The 23,358-nt window shown below is 39.8% G+C and overlaps 1 protein-coding gene across 2 annotated transcripts in view; it reads right to left on the bottom strand.

Annotated features, from left to right (window-relative positions):
* Nucleotides 1–6,872: 6,872 nt before the first annotated feature.
* The window catches only part of GABRB3 (gamma-aminobutyric acid type A receptor subunit beta3), a 110,018-nt gene continuing 93,532 nt past the window's right edge, over nt 6,873–23,358 (bottom strand). Inside the window, exons 6-9 of one of the 2 annotated variants that reach the window (XM_035558106.2) lie at nt 21,913–22,065; nt 17,491–17,735; nt 9,212–9,217; nt 6,873–7,223 (exon numbers count right to left, since the gene is read on the bottom strand). In XM_035558106.2, coding sequence (XP_035413999.2) covers nt 6,873–7,223; nt 9,212–9,217; nt 17,491–17,735; nt 21,913–22,065 — 755 coding nt within the window. The remainder of the gene's footprint in view (nt 7,224–9,211; nt 9,218–17,490; nt 17,736–21,912; nt 22,066–23,358) is intronic. The other variant, XM_035558105.1, reaches the window with a different exon arrangement.

Below are 23,358 nucleotides of genomic sequence, written 5' to 3'. Positions count from 1 at the left end.
ACTACCAATGTGGGCTTGGAACTCCAAGTGTGGGCTTCAAGTAGCCCATGGTTTGACAGTGTTTATTTTGTCGGTTATAAATAGGGTCTGTAATGACTGAGGACACCTCAGATAAATGTGCCGCGTGAGATGGGATGATTTCATGTCCTCTTCAGTGGTGGGGGAATTAGGCAGACAGCTTTGAAAAGTAAAGCAGCACATCCAGTGTGTAACAGCATGGGAAATACAAAGCTCAGGAAAAAAACAGCTCCTGGAAGGCATTCACAGGTATCTGCTTGGGACTTAAGGCCTTTTCATGACAGGACGCTCCCCTCCATCCAAGATGCAGTCAGGTGTAGAGCTTTTGCTGGCTTTTACACCATAGGCTGGTGCCTGGATAACTTGCCCAAAGGATGCTCTGGGTCATGTCCCGGGGATTCCACCCAAACTGCCCAGCTGCTCAGCCAAGAAGAGCTCTGAAAGCATGAGGAGCACAAGATCCTCACTCCAGTCTAGCTTTCAGGCTGCCTGCAGTGGAGATTCCCCCATGCTGATAGTCCCTGTTCCTGCAGTTGTTCATGCACTTGACATCAAATAACCCCAGAAGAAAAAAGCCAGGAAGACCTCACTGCTAGTAATTTTTTAATACAGTTGCATGTACTTACATTACTGCTGTTTTGGACTGCATACTTTTAAGAGTTGCCCTAGGCAGGAAGAATTCTGTACCAAATTAGTTCTGTCCCCGTGGATGAAATGTATGGCCTGCAGCAAAATTCAAGCCCAGGTGTATGGAGGGAGGTTCTTAATTATCTGACAGCCTGCAAATTCCCCCTTTTTCTAGTATTTTTCAAAGGATGGGAAAATGGAGTCTCTAGTGGCAGTGCTGGCATTTTAGATGGAGGAAGTGTGAAGCAGCAGTCACTTGTTAGACTAATACAGCGTCTGATCTGTGAAACTGTTTCTAACACAGTGAACGTGTAATGCTGGTTTGTCTGCTGGCACAGCTGAGTAAGTAAGTCGCCGTGTCTGCAGGTTGGAGCTCCTGGTAACTTGCAGATGTGTGGTTAACCTAGAGCAGTGGCAATGCAAGCTCTGACCCATGATATGGGTGAAGGACAGAGGAAATGCCCAGAGGTTTCATGCTGAACCGATATAAAGTCTTCAGCAAACCTCCCATGCTCTGTCCCAGGTGTCTCAGGTACACACGTATAAAAAGCTTCAGCACCTGGAGAAGACAGTGCTAACTTGAAGGCTAAAGCATAAACTGAAATACATTTAAATACAGTATTAGAACAGATAACCTAAAGATTACTGTGATGTATCATAGCCCTGAGTACCCATGCTGTTTGCCTCCGTGCCTCCTGCCAGCTAGGATAATAGCTATTTTATCTCCAGACTTTTGCAGCAAGAGCAATAACATCTGAAATGAGCCAACTGCTGCTGGTAAGCTGGGGGATAATTCACAGAGTTTAGCTTGAGGCTCCCTCTGTAGTCAAAGGAGAAAGATTGTTGCCTCCAAAGAGATTCAGAGCAGGGACCTGAGTGGCTTTGAGGTGGTCTGTCTAGGTAGCTCAGGCAAAACTTGGCCTGAGCAGTCACTTTCTGGAAAGTGACTGAAAAGAAACAAAACAAAACAAAACACTGATTTAAGTTAGGCTGCTTTACTGGGTCAAAGGCATGCAGCAGTAATACATCGTAAAGGTAAGATACGCCATCCATATAAATTATCCTTTTGAAATACTGTGCTTGCTTAAGTACTACCTAAAGTTCAGTTAATGTACTCAAGAATTCAAACTGGTTGATTTTATGGACTGAAGTTTTCTTTTTGTACTATTACATATTCCATCCTTGTGGCCTTAGTTTTTAAGTATAACAAGTGACATTGTGTAGGGTAAGCTGCCAAAGGATTTGATTTTCAGAAATCAGGCCCTCACAAGTGAGGAGAACCACAGAAAAGAACCACTCAGAACCTCAAATTATTTTATAAAAGCTCAGACCTTTTATTTGCAGGAAAGTTTGGAGGTACTTTTGAGAGATTCTGTCTTTGTTCAAAGAAAATTCAGCCTTGGGATTCCTTCCGTGCTTAGTTTAATTTTCATCTGGTCTGCATTACTTCTTCCATTAGTGGGTAGTGCTTGCTGTTCTGACAGCTGCAACTGTGAAACCAAAAATAGCCTTGATACTAAGGACCATGTTTATTTGGGGAAAGCAATCTAACATATCTAATAGGACTTGAAAACCTTTAATACAATTAGTAGTACCTTATTAATTAATATTAATATTAACTGATAATATCTATCCATACATCAGCTTCAAAATACAGAAGGAAATATATCTCTTACCCAGATACTCCCCATCAAAAAGATAAGCTTGGGACATTGGTAATTTTTTCTGCTCTACAGTATGTGCTGCACTGGGGTAAATAGACAATAGATGTTACTTACAATCTGGGAAGAGGTGCTAGAACTGAACAGAAAGTTGCTGAACAGAGAGAGTCTTTCTGTTGACTTCAAAGGCCTTGCAATCAAATCTGTGGTGCTGAATATTTTACCTGCTCCTAAAAGTTGTGACACGTACCATTAGCTACCATGAAATTTAAGCAAGTGTGTGACAGCTCTTTACAACACAAAGAATGGCAGTCAGGTTTAAGGACAGCGTGCTTTCCAAATCTACATTTGTCCTTAGAGGATTCTTAAAATGAACTTAACCCCCCTCTTCGAATCTGTCAGTATCAAAATAACTTACTAACAGCTAGCAATAGAAAGTGTAATGAACATAATTAGCATTCCTGATACAATTAGCATAGCTGGAAAAGAGTTTTTTGGTTAATTTTTGAAATATTTATGAAGGTTAATGAAACAAATTAACAGGACCCCACTTTCCTGTTTTGATATCAAAGGCTCTCTTGTCTCCTCGGCAGGCAGAGGTTGCATGTAAAGCAGAGGACAACCTTTCTGCTCTTACCAAGCAGTGCCCCAGGTGGAAGAGAGGTTGGGTTCCCATTAAGGACCTTGCCAGGTCAGTGGATGTAGTTTTCCCTCTTCATTAATATCCTGCAGAAAACACTAGTAAATACAGTAGTTTAATGCTCAAGAATCCATTTTTTCTACTTGTGTGTCAATTTAAAAATACTTTCATGTATTTTTTTCTTTAGAACTGTATAAGACTATTACATGACATTTAAAACCTAATTAAACATTACAATTTAGCCAAGCACCAAATTTAGTTGACATATTTCCTCCATCCCCAGAAAAAAAAAAAAAGAGAGAGAAGCAATTGATCTTTAAATCCTTTTTAATAAATGAATATTCATCATCAATATTTTCATAAAGCATCTCTTCATCATTCCATTTTACTATTTTTTTTTCCACTGCTGAAGAATACCAAAAATACATAGATGTGCCTTAAGCAAAATAAGACTGGGGTTTAGTTTATCTTTACAATGGAATGAAATCAACTTAGAGTTAAACCACCATAATATTTCTACTTTTTATTGACCCTTTGGGCTATAACACAAGATAGATCCTTTTTTTTTTTTTTTAATGCCTTTTACAAACAAATGATGTGTAAATGTTATTTATAGTAGTATGAGTTAGAAATGAGTTAATTAACTATAAATACATTACTCTGGTGGAATTTGGTTGGAATTATCTTTTTTTTTTTTTAGTCTTAAAGCCACCTATTAAGTTAAAGTCATACACTGCAGCTAGCATAAAGTGACAATAGCCAGAAAATGTAAGGTCAAGTTAAACACTGTTCTTAACACATGGTTGTGTGTGTGTCTGTGTGTAAGAAGTGGTGCTGGGACTGGAGGAAGGGAATTGGCAAAAAAGGCACAAAAATGCGTGTTAAGGATGACGTGTTAACCTTAAGTGAGTATTTCCTGGCTTTCTTCAAGTCCAACCAAGACTTCAGCCTGTTCAAAGACCAGGCTGTTTCTGCCCCACGGAACTCAGCTAGACTGATGAATGCAAAACCTCATGAAAACCTGAAACATAGAACTGCTCACTCTTTGCAGTGAGACAAAAGGGGGAAGTACTGGTCCATGAAAGGGGCTGCAGTAACACACTGCCTCTCACCCTGGCAAGCAGGAAGAGTCCTCAGAGACTTGGTTCTTTTGCCCATGCAGGGTCCTGAAAATGCATGTTGCCTCTTCACTCAGGCCAGACTGCAATTTGCCCGCCTACTTAAAAATCCTGACTGAAGCCTCTGGAGAAGTGGCTTCAACAAGATGTGGAGTATCACAAATAAAAGGTCTCTTCTTCTTGTTCGTAAAGACCCCTGCCTGATCAGATAATTTCTAGGAGCTGGAGCTTGAAGAAAAGAGAGAACTGTGATTAAATATCAGTGTGGGACCACTCTCTTCTCGAATCCCATTTTCCAGCACAGTTGTTTAGGGCACTTACCGAAGGATTTGCTCAACGATCATTTTGTTAGGGTAACTTTTCCAATGCAAAGCCTACTCTTTTGAAGTTTTATTAAAATCAGTTTTTTTTGTTTAATTGTGTTTTGATGCTACGATAAAAACAGGGGAGGGATTTTCAACAAATCTACTAAATACGTACTTTGGGGAGGTGTTAATTGTTTTATTACTTTAAATATAATAATGACAATGTGCTCTGTAATCCCTTCACAGAGATAGTAAAGAGCCCATAATTGTGGTTTATCAATGATAGCTAATAGTGAGGAGTTTTTTTTTTAAAAAAAAACACAAGCTTTTCTGCTGCAGCTCTGTGGGTTCCTTTGAGGCTCTTCATACTGCACAGTTGTTTGCAGCTACAGTGCTTAAAAACTGCAGTTACAGCCACTTTGCACCACTGCCAAGGATGCAGCAGGACTGCGGTGCTGATCCTGCAGGCGGTGGCAGGCGAGGTTCGGGTGGTGGGGATCGCACTGCGGCTCTGCCGCGAGGCGGCTGCGAGGAGTGCACTGCTGTTCACGGGGCAGCCCTCAGGTATGTCCTGCGCCACGGGATGGGCACCCAGGACTTTCTGTGCTGTGTTTCAGCCCAGAGCAAAGTTTCATAGCTCCGCTGCAAAGAATCGGGGTGGAAACAGCAATGGACTGTACAGGGCAACAGCACAAGTATCATTGCTCTCTTCGCAGACAAATCAAGTGAGAATGCAGGTCATTACAGAGCCAAGTAATGGCTCTGTAACTAATGATACTTTTCAGTATCATACCCTCCTTTTAATTTTTTTTGGTAGATGCATATCTACACAATTTTCTCCCGTAGATGTCTCTAGCTAGCATTCGAAGCTCTCTGTTTGCCACAGCTTTCCATTGATTCCCCAGGAATCCTACCTGAGGAGAAGTGGCAGGGCTTGAATTCTTGATTTAAATCTACTTATGCTACTGTACCTGTTGGTATTTGTGAATGTACATGATAGAAACACTGCTTACAAAAAATATATCTTCTTTTCTTTAGAAAGGTTGCTCTGATAAATAACAAATTAAGTTTACAGATCTGAAATCGGCGTACCTTGACGACTACAACCTACTAGACTGAAAAAACTTGGAGCCCTGGTAAGGGAATGAATTTGAATGAAAACCAAAGTGGTCACATTTCCATGAAGAATGTGCTTGAACATAATTAACGCTGAAAAAAACCATACTGTTTGCTATCTTTTGTGATCTGTGACTGCAGCACACTAGCTTTACAAGTGTACACGTATATATTTTAAGTATATAAATAAAATATGAAAATGCTCCATTACTGAATCAAAGTATCAGAAGTGCTCTATTTGTTCAATTCTAGAGAATAAAAGTTGTAACATCACAGAAACAAAAATATGACATAGCATGCGATCACGATAGCAAGCACAGGAAAGAAAAACATTGAGAAAATATACGTATATGCATATTATGCAAATATATTTTACATTAACATACAATGTTATAAGAAATGTTAAATAATGTGAATGCATATTTAAAAAATGCTACAGCTAGGTGGTTTCATGTTGAAGTAGCAAATAACCTGAGACATCTTCTATGCTTTCACTGGAATAACAATCTTTAAATCTATAGCAGATGTAGAACACATTGACAGTAGTTGAATTCTCAGCTAAATTACACTAAAAATGTGCTGTTTTCTTTCAAAATGACATGGCAGCTGGAACCAGTCCAAGGGAAGGAAAATGTGCTGTACATTTACAGTACTTACAAAAGATTCTTTTCACTGTTGATGGACACTTAAAATGCTTGTTTGAAATATTATGAACATGTATGTGTCTCCAAAGACCTAGAGCAACACTCCTATGATCAACCTGCTTACTGCAGAAGAGAAAGCAAGAGATCATTAAAAATGATGCTTGTTCAGGACTGGAAAAATGTATTATGACATATAAAACCAAGATATTTTAGCAAAGAAAAATAAATTTGGCTTGATTAAATTGTTCTTGATGGATCTGCAATATAAACGACTTATTTTAAACTTACCAATGTAACTCTATCGCTTTATGATTAGTGTGTATGGCAACATTTACAAACAATGTTACTAACTACTGACTTTATACACCATTACAGCTGTTTGAAAATTTCTATGACAATCAAAGTTCTGTGGTGATAATATACAACACTTACTTTCTCAAGGCTTGTTTTTGACGACACCTGCCTTTCAATTTAAAAAGTTCCTCAAAGTGCATTCTATGTTACATTGTCCATAACCTCAGAATAAGCGTGTACACATATGTGTGCATACATATACCTTTGCTTTTCAGTGTGTGCTTACATACACACACAGTTCTTTGCGGTATGTATTCACACATACATGAGTATTCTCTACATAGTAAAAGTTCATATATATATATATTTATATATAAATATATATAAACTCTGCAGGCAAGTAGTACTTCACTTGTTATAACTGAAGTCCTTTAAAAAAGTTCAGTCACTCAGTTAACATAGTAAAGCCAGTAAATTAAGTTGAAAAGAGAAAATGTGAATGGAAACACCATTCTTGACCATCTGTCAATGGCATTCACATCTGTTAGATCAGGGATTTTTATTTTCAGTTGTGAAGACCTTCTTCGTAAATGGCTCCTCTTGCCGTGGGAGCCTGTTCTTTCTGACGAATGCCTTCCAAAGCTTTCGCGATGTGAACTTTGTTTTCTGTACTGGATTCCTGAGTTGTCAAAGGATATAGTTGAATTTCTGGCATCCGTGACGCTGGTTGTGACCTCGTTGCTTGCCACCTCATTGTGAATTTCAAGCGATGTTAGCAGAATATTTCCATGGGTGTCCACCTGAGGGGCAAAAATAGAAATACAAATTGTTTCAAAAGATTTGACATATATCAGCAAAATGTGGGTGTATTTTAATCTCCAAAACCATATGTCTTTTAAGAAAGGAAGTATTCATTTTAAGCATGTGGTAATCTTACAAAAAAAAAAAAAGGAATACTCATCTGCTTAAATTGAGGCAAGTACTTAGATATTGTTACAAACAGGGTTATCATACTCCCAAAATCTAGCATAAAACTGTGTTTGGCAAAAGCAGTCATTTTCCTCTCAATCTAAACCAGCTGTGTTTTAAAGGATAGAGTAATTCAGTGCAGTAGGGAGAGAGGGTAAGGGATGCAAACTCTCTCTGCTACAGCAGGAAATTAAATTAAACTGGACAAGCTCTTTTTCTATGCAGGTTTTAAAAACTGAAAAACAAAGTGCAGGTGAAGTTTGATAAAATCACAAGAATGGTGCTGGCCCGATGAACTCTCTATATGTTGGAACCACAGAGCTCACTTACAGCTTTTCTCTTAAACTTTTCCTTCCAAAGTTATTTGCACTGTTTTGTAATCATGGAAATGCACAAGTGTGGGACTTTTCCACTTGGATAAATGATCTTAAAGAGTGATGAACTTGGGCAAGGAAGAACACTTTAATTGAGGAAGCAGGTGGCACTCCTCCCTCTGGCCCCCAGACCTAACAGGTGAGCACAGTGTTGAGCACAGGTGAGCAACACAATGCCATTTACAGTAAATAAGAGGACGGTTTTGATCCTTTACAGCTCTTAACAAGCTTTAGGCCACATTCCTCAGTCCCATCCTGTAGCACCAGAGGAGCAGCAGCACAGAGCTGGGTACAGCTCCTTCATCCCCCAAAAGCTTTCAGTTCCCAGGAGTGGCACAGATAGGAAGTCCCAAGTGATGCCGTCTCAGTCAGTACTTGGTTGCCTCAGCGTTGGAGCACCACATCCCTTTCTGCCCTGTACCCTGCATGCTGGTGAGAACAAAGCTGGTGCAGCTCTGATTTCCCACCAGCTTTTGGGAAAGAAAACTGACCGCTCGATATGAAATAAATGCTCTGTGCTGGGTATTTTCAACTAGTTAATGTTTGTGTGACTCTGTTCCAGTGAACCCAGTTCCCCCCTGAGTCAGAAATGGATTGCAAAACATGGCCAGGATAATTTCCAGTTCTATTTACACAATTTATTCATCTACAATTCAGCCTGAGATTTTGCTCATTAATACCTTATACTAACTCGCTACACTATCTGGGTTAACAGTGCCACATCTGAACACCTCATCCTAGAAGCATCAGTATGAAAGTAGTTGAGAAAACATGCTATTGTCATGGCCTTTTGAAGTTCATACAGTCATCTGATACCAGCTCTTTTCCAAGCTTTGTGTGAGGCATTAAAAGTATATGTTGCTAGGTGTCTGTCCATATGCATTAAGATATTTTCAATCCTGTTAAAATTATGTAAAATGTATATTTCTTCCATCAACTATAGATGCTACAGCTTATCTTTTCTCTGTGAAAAAAAAAATGTATACCAGTAATGCTTTGCCAAGCTTCTTGAAAATGGCAAAATGAACACATAATGCACATACAAGCAAGTAGAAAAAAAAATTACTAAGGTATCCAACAAATCCCGCTGCTGTAGGCAATGGTACGTTATGCTGATGAGTGCCTATAAATAAAAATAAACAATGTGAAACAAAACAATGGGGTGGAGAAGCCTCAGTGGTGATTAAGAATTTATTTTTTCCCATGGCAGAAACCCACTGGGTACAAAAATGTGGGCTTAAGGTTTGTAGAAATTAGTTCATGCTGTTGAGCAGGATCTGCAACTAGGGAATACACACAGCTATAAAATACAACTGTGGACACCATCACTGCATAGAGTGGTCTCTGGAAATAACTGCTTCAGTTTGCTCTTTTTTGTTCCTCCCGCAATCAGTACAAATTATGATCAGGATTTGTGATAGCATTGTGTAAAATATCTCTACAACCTGTAACTTCCTGATGAAGATTAAAGCTTAATCTCTCATCCAGGCCCCTACTCATCACGTCATCTCCTTTCCCATCTCCTCCCAGGCTTTAAGAAATGTTACATCAAGTTCCTTCAATTTACACAAAATGCCCCAGAAGAGACCATTTTACTGCGCTCCACTTTGGTAGTAACAGCCTTCTCTTTGCAGGTCTCTGCTCACCTTCCCTTCAACCACCACAGATGTCAGCTGCTTTTTTCCTCAGTGCCTGCTGATCTCTCCTGATTCCGTCTGCCACCTACATACATAAAGACATTAGCCTGTCCCTGGGTACTTCATCCTTCCACTGAGACCTGGATTTCTGTAAGTGAGGTGTCAGTTGAAAGCTTGTACTCTGGAGGGTGTATATTCAGGTTTCTTCTACCCGGAGAAAGGATTAATTTGATTCCACTTATTTCATCACACTGCACAGCCTGCTTCACCTTATCTGCCAACCTTGCATGCCACCCTAATGTAGTTTCTGCCTCTGATCTTTCAGTGATACTGCCGCCTTTCACTGCTTGTTACTGCATCTGTAAATCAAACCAGAAAGGTGGTCAAGGAAGTGGCGACGTTTCTGTAAATGTCATAACATACCGTTACGTCCTATGAAATTGCATGACAGCATATATTTTCTGCAAATGTCCAATGAAACATATTCAGAAACCCGGTTTTGAAATGCATCTCTGTTAATAGACTGAGGGACAGGCATGACAAATACAAGGAAGGAGCAGATGGAGAGAAGAGATCTGCAGAAACTGAAATCAGGCTTGGTCCACAGATATTCTTGAGACCAATTCTCACTAATTGTATTGATTCCTTCTGAAGTTTTGGATAAACCACCAAAGCTAAACCACAAAGTTACAGCAATGTATGCTAATGCTTTGTGACAATCTGAAGGTGCTGTTGTGAAGTATGAATACTTAATGTCTGCAACATGTTAAGAAGTATTTGTACATAACATGACTTCTGAATGATTTAAGCACTGATTTAAATGACTTGGACTAATGTACACAAGCTCTCTCAGGGAATAAAGAAGCACAACAATGGCAGGGTATCCTGTGCAAGTTTACTCAGGTTTGCTTGAATATATCGTTAAGGCAAAATCCTCCAGTAGTGAACATGAGTGTGGTTCAGCAGCTCCAGGGAAACTTACTCCAGGTACAAATATGGATTTAGAAAAGTAGCTGAACTGATTACAGACATGACTACACATGACAAACAGGGCCAGTGTCTTTGATAAAACTTAGTTTTACTCTTCATGAGCCTTAGGAGATAATTTTATCACCTGGCTCAGAAATGTAACTGCTTGTGCACTGGAAGTTCTCCCCAAAATGCCAAGGTTTGTTCTTGAACCTCATCATAAATTGGAGAGATGACAGTATTTGGTCACTCCCCCCTCCTCCCCCCCCCCGCCCCCCCATGATCCTACTTTAACCTAAAGATTTCTCTTTCTTGTCTTTTCCAGAGTCCCTTGGCCTCCTATGGCCTCCTTTCTTCCTGATGCTGGCCCCACCTGAACCCCCTCATTCCCCGCTTCCCACGGCTGTCTCACTGCTGTGCTCCCATCGCTTTCCAGAGCTGGTTGTTTCCACGGAGTGTTTCCCACTGAACTCATCAAAGCAGATGAAAACAGCGGACTACCAAATCACTAATGAATTCCCTGCTGAATCAGCATGGATCTAAACAGGCGAAATTGATGATCTTATTTCAGAATCAATTTCAATCAAGCCCCAACTCTCCCACCTCTGAACAATTGCTGCTCCCGCACCATGAAGAGATTGGTCCTCACGTAACTCCATTTGGAGGATGAGAAACATGAAATGCTCTGAGATATTTTATACATCGAAAAACTGATTAATTTTACTCTTGCAGGAACTCTCCTTCACCAATAGGCTCTACTGGGATGGTACATTGTAGATCTGAAACTTCAACACCCTTTTTACAACAGGAAAGTCTACTTCTTATTTCTAGAAAACACCACACTGGCTCGTTTAGACGTTAAGTATTATATTTTTAAAGACATGAAAGAAAAGGGCTGCTATTGAATACCTTTCAAGATTCTTGGAAAACTTCAGCTTTAATGCAGTTTGAAAACACTTAACTAGTGCCAGAAAACTACCATAAGGCTTGATTTACTATTAGATAGTGTCTGAATTACTTCAGGTTCATTTAGTTCTCTGTTTAATATTCCATAGATTTTAAGGAGTACTTTACAATGAAATTTCTTCTTCCTCATAAATCTTTCATTCTACTACACAAAAAATAAAAAGAGGAAGCATTTTGCTTGAACCCCACTGCTGCTGTTTAGGAGTTCATCAACCCCAATTTTTTAAATACCACGTAAACATTTTCCATCATCTGCAGCAATATAAATGCAAATAGCAGGCTTAAATAACAGCAAGGAAAGCTGTCTCTGTAGTTAGTCTTGCACTATTTTACATCAAAATTACTATTCAAGTATATTACTCCACAAAATAGATCTCCTCTAAAAATTATAAAAAGGAAATTACTTTTGGTAGAAATCCTAATCTAGACTCAAGCCACCTGATTGTCACCTGGTGTGCCCTGGTGCAAGCGTGCACGGCTGTGCAAACGGTACACTACCTGGTAGCAGCTTCCATCTTCTTTACTTATGTGTAAATGGCCTTCCAACACGTAGGGCAACAAGAGACCTGGCCCTAAGTGTTATCAGTGCCTCAAGCAAAATTCGTTGACCACATTACGCCTCAGATTTTTTTAGAAATAATTTAAAACTGCAAGCACAACAAAAATGGTATTGTTGAGCGTCCTCACTGCATCTAAAAGTTGATACTTCTCTACCTAGCACTTTAATAAAATTGCTTATATTAATTAATAAGCACAAAAAAAAATAGCATTATGTTGCTACCAACTGAGTAGATGAACCCAGGGTAGCTGGCAGAACTGGGAAGATGGAAAGACCTTGAAAATAAAGGAAAGTATGAAGAATATGAAAAATTTGGAAGCTGCATCCTAATATTGCTGACCACCAAGTAAGAATGGAGTTTGACAACTAACCTTGATGTATTTGAACTAAATTAGTACACACACGATTGATCCACGTGGTGCACGGTGTACGTTCCATCATAAACGCTACAGAACTAGCGCTCTTCCCACAGGAATTGTATTCATCACCCTTGAAAGATATTTTTCAAAACTTGGCACCTAGTCATCACACTCATGTTTCAGAAATATCCCACTATTCAAAACAGTGCCAAAAAAAGTATCCAGGAAAGCTGAAGATGCACAGGAGAACACTGCCAGCTTTGCTATTCTCATATTTCCCAATTTAAACCAAGTGATAATTCTACCACAGCAGCCAAGATACTCATTCTCAGAAGAAAATACCACTTGTGAGAGTGGTTGCTACGATTATCAGTGCTTTAAAAGCCTTAAGTAGATGTAAGTGGCCTGAGCCTCTGTTCCCAGCAGTGCCTGGTGGGAAGCCGCTGCCTTGGCCAACAGCAGGGGTCTGAACTGGGAACCTCCGGAGCTAAAAGCCATGCAGCAACTGCCTCGAGTAGAAGGGCCTTTTTATAAAGGGTTTGGTATTATTTTTGTTCAAAGGAAGCTCTTCCCACATGCCTGACAGCCACAGGGGGTTGAAGCTTGAATGAGCTTGTGTGATAGCTACCCTCCTGATCGATACCCCAGGGCTGAACTTTTGGTCCCACCAAACCAAAAATGTAAATTGCCACAGCATGAACTACGAAGAAGTATTTTTAGCAGGGGACTGTAACAAATCATAACCTCGGTGGACTGGCCCAGAAGGAGCAATGTCCAAAACACATGCTCACCAGCTGATTATGCCAGTAGCCTCGATCACAAGAGGGAACAACAAGTGAGAACAGGATTGCCTTAGAGCTCTCTCATGCTGATTTAGTTGTAAATTAGGCTGTATCTGAGCCTTATTTAAAACAAACAATTTATGCAGCAAAACTGAAAGTGCACAGAGAGCTACAAATGAAGCCTGAAACTACCAACAGAAACAGGAGAAATAGAATTGATCCATAGCAGTGGTGATCAATTTTCAAAGGAAAACATTTTTGCAGGCCACCTATTCTTTTCTGTCAGTTCTTCCACAAAGAAAAGAGTTTAATTTAGGCACTGATACCACAGGCAGGAAAAATATTTTATGAAAAATCAAGGTCCCATTCTTCCTTTACCCTAGAGCTTGTCTTTACATATGAACCAGTTTATTGAGGTTTTCCAGGAAGAGTTTTCAGTCCTAAACTGGTATGTGTGCAAAAATTGGTTTATTCAAAAAAGGAGTATCCTGTGCTTGTCTCCAGTAGCTATGGTTTACTGGGATAAGCTGGAAGACTGCAGAGAGGAATACTATTTAAAGTGTGCTATCTGAAATAAAATATGATGCAAAAGCAGTCAAAAGAAGACGCAGCTATGTGTGAAAATCTCTTTGTTGTCAATTGCTGATCCATACATGAGTCATGCGTAAAGGCTCTCTCAGGTTTCATCTCAGCACCAGCTCTGACTCTTTTGAAACCGTTTCCAGAGATACGGTCTACTCAGGCATGCCTCCGTCACCACACTACCTTCAGCAGTGCTACATGGGAGAAAATAGGGCAGAATTTTCCTTTCCCCATTGCTTTTCTGCAACGCAAGAGCTGACACTGGCTGTGCCGTCTGCATGGTACGCCGGCTCTTCCTTCCCTTACCCCTGCAGCTCTTGGGCTCGTTGGCTTTCACGCACGGGCAGAGCTGGCCAGAAAGCTGTGATCGGAGCAGGGAAGCCAAATGGCAGCTCAGCAGCAGCAAGCCTCGGTGACAGCACATCAGGAACAGCTCAGAGGACAGAGCCTGAAAGCTTGGCGTTGGAGAGGCATGTCTGCAGCACCAGCATCTACACGGAGGTAGCTGTGCCAGGTGCAGTTTTCCAGACCCACAACCTCAGACACAGCACAGTGCAACTCCATGTGTGAGGAAGCAGAGTTACCGAGCAAAGCAGTTATCAAATAAAACACAAATATACCCAAATCTGTGTGTTTTGTGGCCCAGAACATTTTTGTTATTAAAATTCTCCTGCTCCACAATCAAATAAAACCGAGAAAGCATGAAAAACCCTTTTGCTACATTAAGAGTGTTTATAACCATGCCTGCTACCTTGCTTGCCAGACCTCAGTCACTACATGTGTAAGGCACAAACAGCACCACCAGTTTCCATCCTGGTGCTACTGGTCTTCACGGGTGAGACCGCTCCTGAGTGAAAACAACACGGCATTTCCCCTCATCCTTCTCCCATCCCCACTGTCTGAGCGAGACACACTGCTGCAGCACCGCTGCCAGTTGCAGGTATCACAAGAGCATTGTTCAGGCTCAGATCCTGAACTCCAGGCAGTGCTGTGCCATCTCTGCGCTCCTAGTGCTGCCTTCCAACATGAGCCTGTGGTTTCCAGCTTGGGCTGCATTGCTGGACCTGATATAGCATGGAGTTGTTCTGTCAGTACACCCTGAGCTAGGGCTCTAAATCAGTGACAGGGAACTCATGCACATGGTTCGTATACAAGCATATTCAATCACTAAGACAAAACAGAAACAAAAGATCAACCCAAAGTGGTAGTCTTAGAGACAAACTAAAAGTAATGCCTTTTTCCAGTTTTATACCAGAAACCTTTTCAACCTTTTTTCCACCACACACATTTTGACAGTCACCAAATAGTGAGAGGAGCTGCAAAAGGGGTTGCCAGTTTTTAGACACTCTCCCTTCCTTTAAAAATGCATGTCAGCCCTAAATCACTTGAGATTTGAAATATTTCCCTGTAATAGAAACCTTGCCTTTCTGAATGGAAAGCCTGAAGCCTCACTGAAGTGATGAAAACAATAATTTCATTTAACTCACACAAACCAGACTCTGAGCCTCCCTTACTATGTGTGCATTATGCCTTCCGTCTGTGAGCCTCTCCAGGACATCTAGCCCAAGTCCCAGCTCTAAAGGAAGAAGCAAGCAAGTGCTAAGCAGCCATTATTTCCATCAGAGTCAACAATCTTCAAGACTCATCGAAGAAGAGGTTTGGTGCTTCTTTACCACCCCTTGAAGAGGTCCGAGCCAAGGCTGCAGAGCTTTCAGACACCGTCTTCCTTAGCAGATGTGTTAAAAACTCCGTCATGACCATCTGTCCCGCTACAACCATGGATGCCTGTAAGGCATAGTATACAGTGGGCATGATCCAAAACTATGGAAGCTGTGTTCCTCCTTCAGTGCTATTGTCTCTGAAAGCCCTGGTAACCTCTGTCCAAAGCAGTTTAGATGGATTTTCATTGAGCTGCTCATCCCGAAATCAATGGGACCTCTGACCTGCTTTGAGCAATACTTACTACCTTGGATTTGAAAGTGTTTACCACATGAGAAATTAAGAGTAGACATCCTACCCCCACTGAATCTGCATTTTCTATCTAATCTTTGTTTCAAAGGAACATTTCTGATCTACCTAATGCCTGTTCTGATCATACACTGGCACTACTTTTCTGTAATATCAGTGACTGTAATGAAGCTCTGTTGACTTCACCAGCTGAAGCCTGGAATGGGACCATACTTCATTATTTATCTTAAATGCATTGAAATAGCAAATATTCATAGTCAGTATAAATAGGTGCACTTTTATGAAGTAAAAGTTCTGAAGTAAAAGTATGAAGACAGAGTTCCCTGTCACATCTGGGATTCCAAGGGACAAAGCAGCATATTCTTTCAGCTCTGGTGCGCTGCTCATATCTTAAGTTCAGTTCATACGTGGTCAATATTAAACCAGCAGAAAAGTCAGAACAGCGCACAGTATTTGCTTAGGATGGTCCAGAAAGAAAAGAAAAGGTCGTAAGTTAGAAGTGAGATAAAATGGGTGATGTATGGTATGATCAGGGGAGTATAAAAATGACATGATATCGGTATAAGAAAACCACCTTTTCGTTAGTTAAGGCACTACACTTCTTTTGACAATGTAGACCAATCGATCTCAATATAGAAGGACAATCAGGCATGGGGTGTGTATATTGGGTGTGTAGCGAATTATATAAATCATTTAAATGGATGAGATCTGCCAGATTGTTTTCCTTGGGAGATCTGAACTTTAGTGCATACATCTGCGTTACCTGCTTGAAGCTAAAATCTCTATTGCTTTCAGTATGATACTCTTTTTTTTTTCTTCCATTTGCTTTTTTATTATTATAACTATTTATTTTTCCAGGAAAGGGAATTCATTCTTCCCGCTAGCTAAGTCCCAAGCAGTGCTGCCAACTGTGATGAGATCTTGGTTTCATAATAGAATGGACAAAAATGAATTGATTGCTTCAAAAAATATTTCACAGATATGAGTGTCAATAATTAGGTGGAGTTCTGCATTACATCTATCATAGCAGACAGAATCATTAGAATCATAAAATACAGCTTGAAATTACTTTTATGATATTGGTATTTAATAAACAGGTAGTAGTTTTGTCTCTGTGAACTCCTCTAATTTATAGCTGATAGAAAAAACAGTCTTACTCAACAGAACCGACTGAAAAAGCCTCATTGGGAACATTTTAGCCAGAAAATACGTTCTACTGGAACTGATATGGCTCACTGATATCACATATTGTTGAATGTCTTGAATTTTTCTTTCAAAGGAGAAAAAATGGTATTCATTGCACAAAATAATACTCAAGGCAAGGAAATAGGATGGAGTGTAATCAGCACTAACCATACCAATACTGTGCTTCAGAAACCCATCTGAAAGTTTCTCTAGGACTCATAATTTTCTGCTGGCCTTCAACAGCAGCAGATGCCAATGCCGCACACAGCGGTACTGCTATATTGGCCAATTAATTAGCATGGCAGGACTAATCCTTTATCTGCTCTCTCCCATTCTAAATGTGTCTGCTGGAAGGGAAGTGCAAAAAAGTATGCTCAGATCCTGGATTCCTTGTGTAGGTATTTAAGCAAATTAAATTACATTTGATTTAAGCAAATAAATGCCTTTGTAGAGCTGAGCCTTTATTTTCAAACTAGCTGCGCTAGAATTGTTTTCTTTTTCTTACAGTTTCTAGTCAAACAGATCATACTCTCTTAGATTTCTGCATATCTAAATATATTCTTCTATGTAGGTCCTTGAATATAAAAATGGCAAAGTTTGCCCACAAAAAGGAGATGTGGTTGGTGATTTTTTACACATGATTTGTTTGTTAATTTCATACAGTTAGTTTTTGCAATAAAAGAAATAAGAGGCTAAATATAGATAAAAGAATCCTACCCGGCTGCCTTCAAACTTTGAGCGATCGTTGTTTGCCTTTGCTGTTTTTTCCGCGAGTTTCTTCTGCCTTTGAGGGCCTTTTCCAAAGAAAATGTAGTTGACAAAGGCGTATTCAAGTAAGGCCAAGAAGACAAATACAAAGCAGCCCATAAGATACATGTCAATGGCTTTAACATAGGGAATTTTAGGCAAAGTCTCTCGCAGATGAGTGTTGATTGTTGTCATAGTCAGCACAGTTGTAATTCCTAGACAAAGAAATAGAAGAGCATACATCTTACAAACCTAAGCGGATCATGCTTCAATTTTATTTTCCTCTTTGGCAAGTTTCCCTTGTTAGTGTGAAGAAGCTTAAAAATTTGTGAAAGAAGTCTCTCAGGTGACATCACTGCAACTGAAAGCAAAATTAAAGCTTGAAGCATTATTATTCTGTTACAATATTTCCTTCATACAACCAGGGGGAATAGCTAACAAGGGTGCATGTCACCACCACAGTGAATTAACGTTGCTTCAGAGAAGCCAGTGTAGCTGTACTGAGGATCTCTTCCATGAAGACCAAATCGACCTGCGACAGGAAGGCAAATTTTCTGCAAAGCATTAAAAGATGTGCTCTTCCAGCACTGCACAGCCATCAACACCACAGAGATGATTTTTTTTTAAACAGTAACGAAACTAATTAGGGGCCTGGATAGATAAAACCATGTGAACACATTAAGGCAGAGCAACTCTATAGATGGTGAAATTTGTCATCCAGTTTTAAATTTTTAAGAGTTAAACAGTTGGCTGAAGTTAGCCCTGTAGAGTCCCTCTGTAGTAGATGGAGAGAGAAAGGCAGCTTTCTAGAACAGTTCCTCCCGTCTGTTTGAGACACCTATTTCAGGATAAGATAATGTAGCCAGTTCATGAAGAGGGATTTGAGATGACTAGTTTAGATCAGTAGTCTAATTTTTACATGGCTAGACAGAAGTGAGATGAGTAGTGAGAGGCAGAGAGGTATGCATATTTGAGGGGAAAAAACAAGCCAAGAAGGGAGAGCTGCATTTTCATAGTGATCTGCTGGACATTAATAAAGTACCTATTAGATATATTAGATATGTCAAACCTTCATTTATTTACCTGATGATGGATATAGCACCTGCAAATACATTACAAAGCATTGTTTTGAAAACCTGGTAAGAAAAGCAAATTTATTGTCAGTCTGCTTGAGTTCACAGTAAAGTGCAGGGTCTGTATCTCTGCTGGAAATTTTATGGGAATCACAAATCACAGAAGGTTGAAAACACTGATTTGTATGACAAGTCTACACCGGTAAAAGAGGCAAACCATTCTAATAGGTCCCCTTCCATTACAATTTTTTCTGATTTCATAATTATACCATCAGTTTATAGGTAGTCAATAGAATGCTGGCAGAACAAAAATAAAGAACAAAAAAATTGCCTGCATATTATAAAGCAGTTTCTTTTACCTGAAGAGACAGAAATAGACAATATAACTCAAAATCAAGCTGTTGGTGTAAGCAGTGCCACTCCACGGAACTGCAGAAGTAGCCTATGAGGTTCCATAGCAGATATTTTGTATATTTAGTAGGTCAGTGTCATGCAGTTTTCAGTGCTTTTCCTCTAAACTGTGAAACAAGTGTGTGTTGATGTCAGGTGTTTCACGGCTTGAAATACAATGGAGAACACAGCACAAGCATATTTAAAAATGTTTTGTGTGTAGCTCACTCAACTCTGCAGTAAAATGAGGAAAATAATTGACACATTAGAATTATTTTTAAAGAAATTTTGAAAAGATCTGTAGAAAACCTCATTGCCAGAACATGAACAAGGATGAAAGAGCTGGAGGACATTACACTATCACATATTTGCAGCCCACAGGATTACCTGCTCCTTGTAGGATTACCTGCTTCCTATAAGGAATTCTGAAAATCACCTAAAATAAATCTGAATCTTGTATGAGAAATTCCACAAAATTCTCTTTTAATACACCCTTGGCATCTCACTAGCACCCCACAGATGCTTACCAAAGCCTAGTTCAACAAGGGTTCATCAACCCAGATGGGGTTATAATGCCCCCAGTTTTGGTGTCTGTTCACAGGGTGTAATCCAGAAGATTAAGCACACTGAATAGAAAGGTGGCCACCACTAACCTAAAAGAAATACAGCCCCTGGGAGGTCCTGTCACCCTGCAGGCAAATATCATGCTCATGTAGGATCAAAATCTCTCTTCTGAAGGTCAATAATGTGTTTTAAAGCACAGCTGGAAGGGCATCAGCTGACACTCATCTATCATATCAAAATGGGATAATCTTGTGATTACAGTCTTTGCAAAAAGAGAACTCCAAGTTTAGTCTTCACCCTCTTTGTCGAGGGAACTTCTTGGTTCAGTACAGGCTGGAGCACAGGCAGAGAGTGCAGCAAGGGACCAGGGACTGGAGAAAAACATGGAAGTGGATGAACTATAATCAGGCTCTTTCAGAGAATATAGACTTCCTGCAGAGGCTGAGTAAAATCTTGTCACCGTGTCTATAAGGATTGCACAGGGAATCCTTCCTCTAACAAAGACCTGGGTAAGCTGGCCTTTTTCTCCTCTGTAACAGGCTTTTCAGGGCTAGTTACCTAAGGCCAAAGATGCAACACTGCCTTTAAACTCTAATATCATTTCTTATCAGCTTCAGGCTCATAAGAGTGGCTACACAAAGGAACACAGGATTAGGCCCATGGTACTGAACTTTATTATACAAATACCAGATGATACAAGACATAATCACCAAGGCACTAATTGTGTTCTCAGAAAAACCTTTTATACAGATTGTCATTCTCTCAAAAGGACTTTCTATCAATTGGAAATAGAACATCTGGGCTCTTGAGCTTGCTTTGAATGTATTCTCTGACTTTCGTTCAAATATTTGTGTTATTACAGTATGGTACTTGACAAATCAGGACCCCTTGTGCTACACAGAAATAGGTCACACGAGGCAGTCCTGTCCCCTAAACACAGAAAAAAAAATGTGTGAGCCCATTACAGGAGGACATGCAATGTTATTGGGTTTGGTAACTTCTGTCTAACCATTTATTCATTGCAGTCCTGACTGGCATTTAAAATCTAGATGCTGACTGATGTGTTTGAAGTGTTGTCCTCATTTGGTTATAGTTTCTCCATGGTGGGTCTTTGGTATCAGTAGTTCATTTATGAATGCATCAGAACTGTTAGGACTCTATGTCCCACCTCCTGTGAAGCTACTACTTATTTGCAACTTGCTGAACATGCACTGGCTGCTGAGCGGTTAATGACAGATTGTGTCATGAGTACTACACACATATGCACTAGTTAATCCACAGCATCTGTAGAACTACTATATCTGTAGAGTACCTTTAACCAGTATACAATATTTTCAGTCACACAAGTTCAGATGCTAGGATATTATGTGATACTGCACACCGGTACAGCTGTAGCTACCCTCCTTTGATCTTGGTAGGTAAGTGGTACAGAGATGCAGGATCATACAGGCATGTCTTGGAGTATTGGTTTGCTGTGGTACGTATCAAAAGTAAGGGAGCTAAGGAATAGGCTCCTGTTTTAAGAGAAGAGAGTGTAGCAAATGTTATATAGCATAGGCTAAGTGTAAAGTTTTGCGCAAGAAGGCATGTGCTAGTGGAAAGAACAGGACTGAAGACAGGATTTGGGGTGAGATGAAATGCAGGAGTAGCCATAAAGATTATTTGTGGATCCATTAAACTTTCTGGACTATAGCTACCCATGAGTATGTTTCTGTAACAGATGAAATACTTCCTGTGTGACATTTTGAAGCCACCCTCCTTTATCTAAAGGATACTTTGATCTGAAAAGGTCTTGGACCCTGTGCTAAATCCATGTTTTTCTGCCATGAAGTAAACGGCACTATAAGCTGTCATAAAAATGCACGTAGCACACTGTGCATTCTGCGGGATGTCACAGTCCTCGGCATGTCATGGTCCACAGCTGACGTGTCCCTGTGCTCTGAACTAGCACATGGTTCTTGAGGTCTCTTCCTGCCACTGTCAGTTAAAGCAGCCAAGACCTCAGGTGGAGACTTGGAGCCACACTTGTCTTCCCACACTGGCCTGAACTAAAAGCCCACACTGAAGCCCTTAGAGTATGATTATGGAACTGGTCCCCTTGCTGAAATTACTGGCAACAACAACATTAAATTTGATGAAAACAAGTCTAGGACCCATATGAGCAGCTCATGTCAGAGATTTAGTGGTAGCTACATTCTTGCATGCGGGGAAAACTTATCACTTTTGAGGCAATACTGAAAGACATGATTTTGACGTAAATGATTTTGGAATATCAAAACACTGACATCACGCCGCAGTCTTTAACAACCTCCAAAGGCTACATTCATTCTGACATTTTAACGTCCCACTCATTTGTAGCACATACCAAGGGCAACTCTTGCTGCTGATGCATCATAATTGATCCAGAATGACACCCATGATAAAATGGTAATCAGTATGGAGGGCATGTAGGTTTGAAGAATAAAGTATCCAATATTTCTCTTCAACCTGAAGCTCAGTGAGAGTCTTGGATAGGCACCTAAGAAAAGGGAAGGAAAAACAGCATTATTTATACCGAAACAGAGACACTTGCAGATACTTGTCTTCAGTTTCCGTAGAAACTAAAGCATGCACATTTTATGGGGTACTATGACATCTGCAGAACAGTAGGGAAAACGCGTTCACTGTATTACTGGTCTGTATTAGAGGAAACATTGCAGGGAATATAGTGATATCCATGCAATTTGTATTTGGGAATAAAAGAGATTAAGTTATTCTAAATTATTGAACAGACGGATAAGCACTGGTTAGTTTTAAAAAACAGATGCTTAGGTCTCCATGTAAAATGCTTATCCCAATACACAATTTTATGTATAGTATTTATATTGAAAGGATTAGTAGAATTCCAAGTCTTAAATGTGCATAGTTTGGTATTTGCATAGAAGAATTGTTTTTGATATGGCACTTCTTAATTACATTTGAACTATGAGAAACATGCTACCTGTGGCGTCAAAAATATAATTGTAATGAATCCAAGTGAAGAAAAGCCTTCTGATCATATCCAAAGGCCTCTAAAATCAACTAGAGCTGAATAGAATTTTTCTTCTAAAAATATTTTAAGCAAAAAAATAAAGATTGCATATGTATACACATACATTATATACATAGGATTCCTATACTGTTTCAGTTGGAGCAAACAATGAAATAATGATAATCTCAATGACAGGTGTTTGTGTTTGTTTGTTGTTTTTTTTTTAACACATATTTTAACTTCAAACCAGTGTATTTCAAAATTGGAAACCTTACTAAACATACTTAATATATTTAGAGTGCTCAAATATTAAAAAAGAAACAACAGTGACATTTTTCACCAAATGCAAACAGGATTAAATCTGAGTACTGTTGTACAAGAAAGATTCACACATTCATACAACATCAGCTCCATGATTTCAGTGGTTCCATTAGTAATCTTAGGTATGATACTTCTAATAGCTGTTCTAAAAGCTCTAGTTATAGTCAACACGACAAAAAACACTTCTGTACATACAAAGGCACAGTTATTTTTATTAGAGCACAACCTGCCCATTCTGATGCAACTGGGTGCAAGATGTGAAAGATAACATCTAGAAATAAATAAAAATATAAGTATTATATGATTATATATTCTTATATAAGAAATCACATAAGAATAGCCACTGGGTCAAGGGAGGTGATTCTTCCCCTCTACTCTGCTCTCATGAGAACCCACCTGGAGTACTGTCTTCAGCTCTGGGGCCCCCAGCACAAAGACGACCTGTTGGACCAGGTTGGACCAGGTCCAGAGGAGGGCCAT

Source organism: Cygnus atratus, chromosome 1, assembly GCF_013377495.2.
Source record: "Cygnus atratus isolate AKBS03 ecotype Queensland, Australia chromosome 1, CAtr_DNAZoo_HiC_assembly, whole genome shotgun sequence".
Lineage (NCBI taxonomy): Eukaryota > Metazoa > Chordata > Aves > Anseriformes > Anatidae > Cygnus > Cygnus atratus.
The sequence above is the reverse complement of the archived record's forward strand: the minus strand, read 5'-3'. Positions and strand labels throughout refer to the sequence as shown.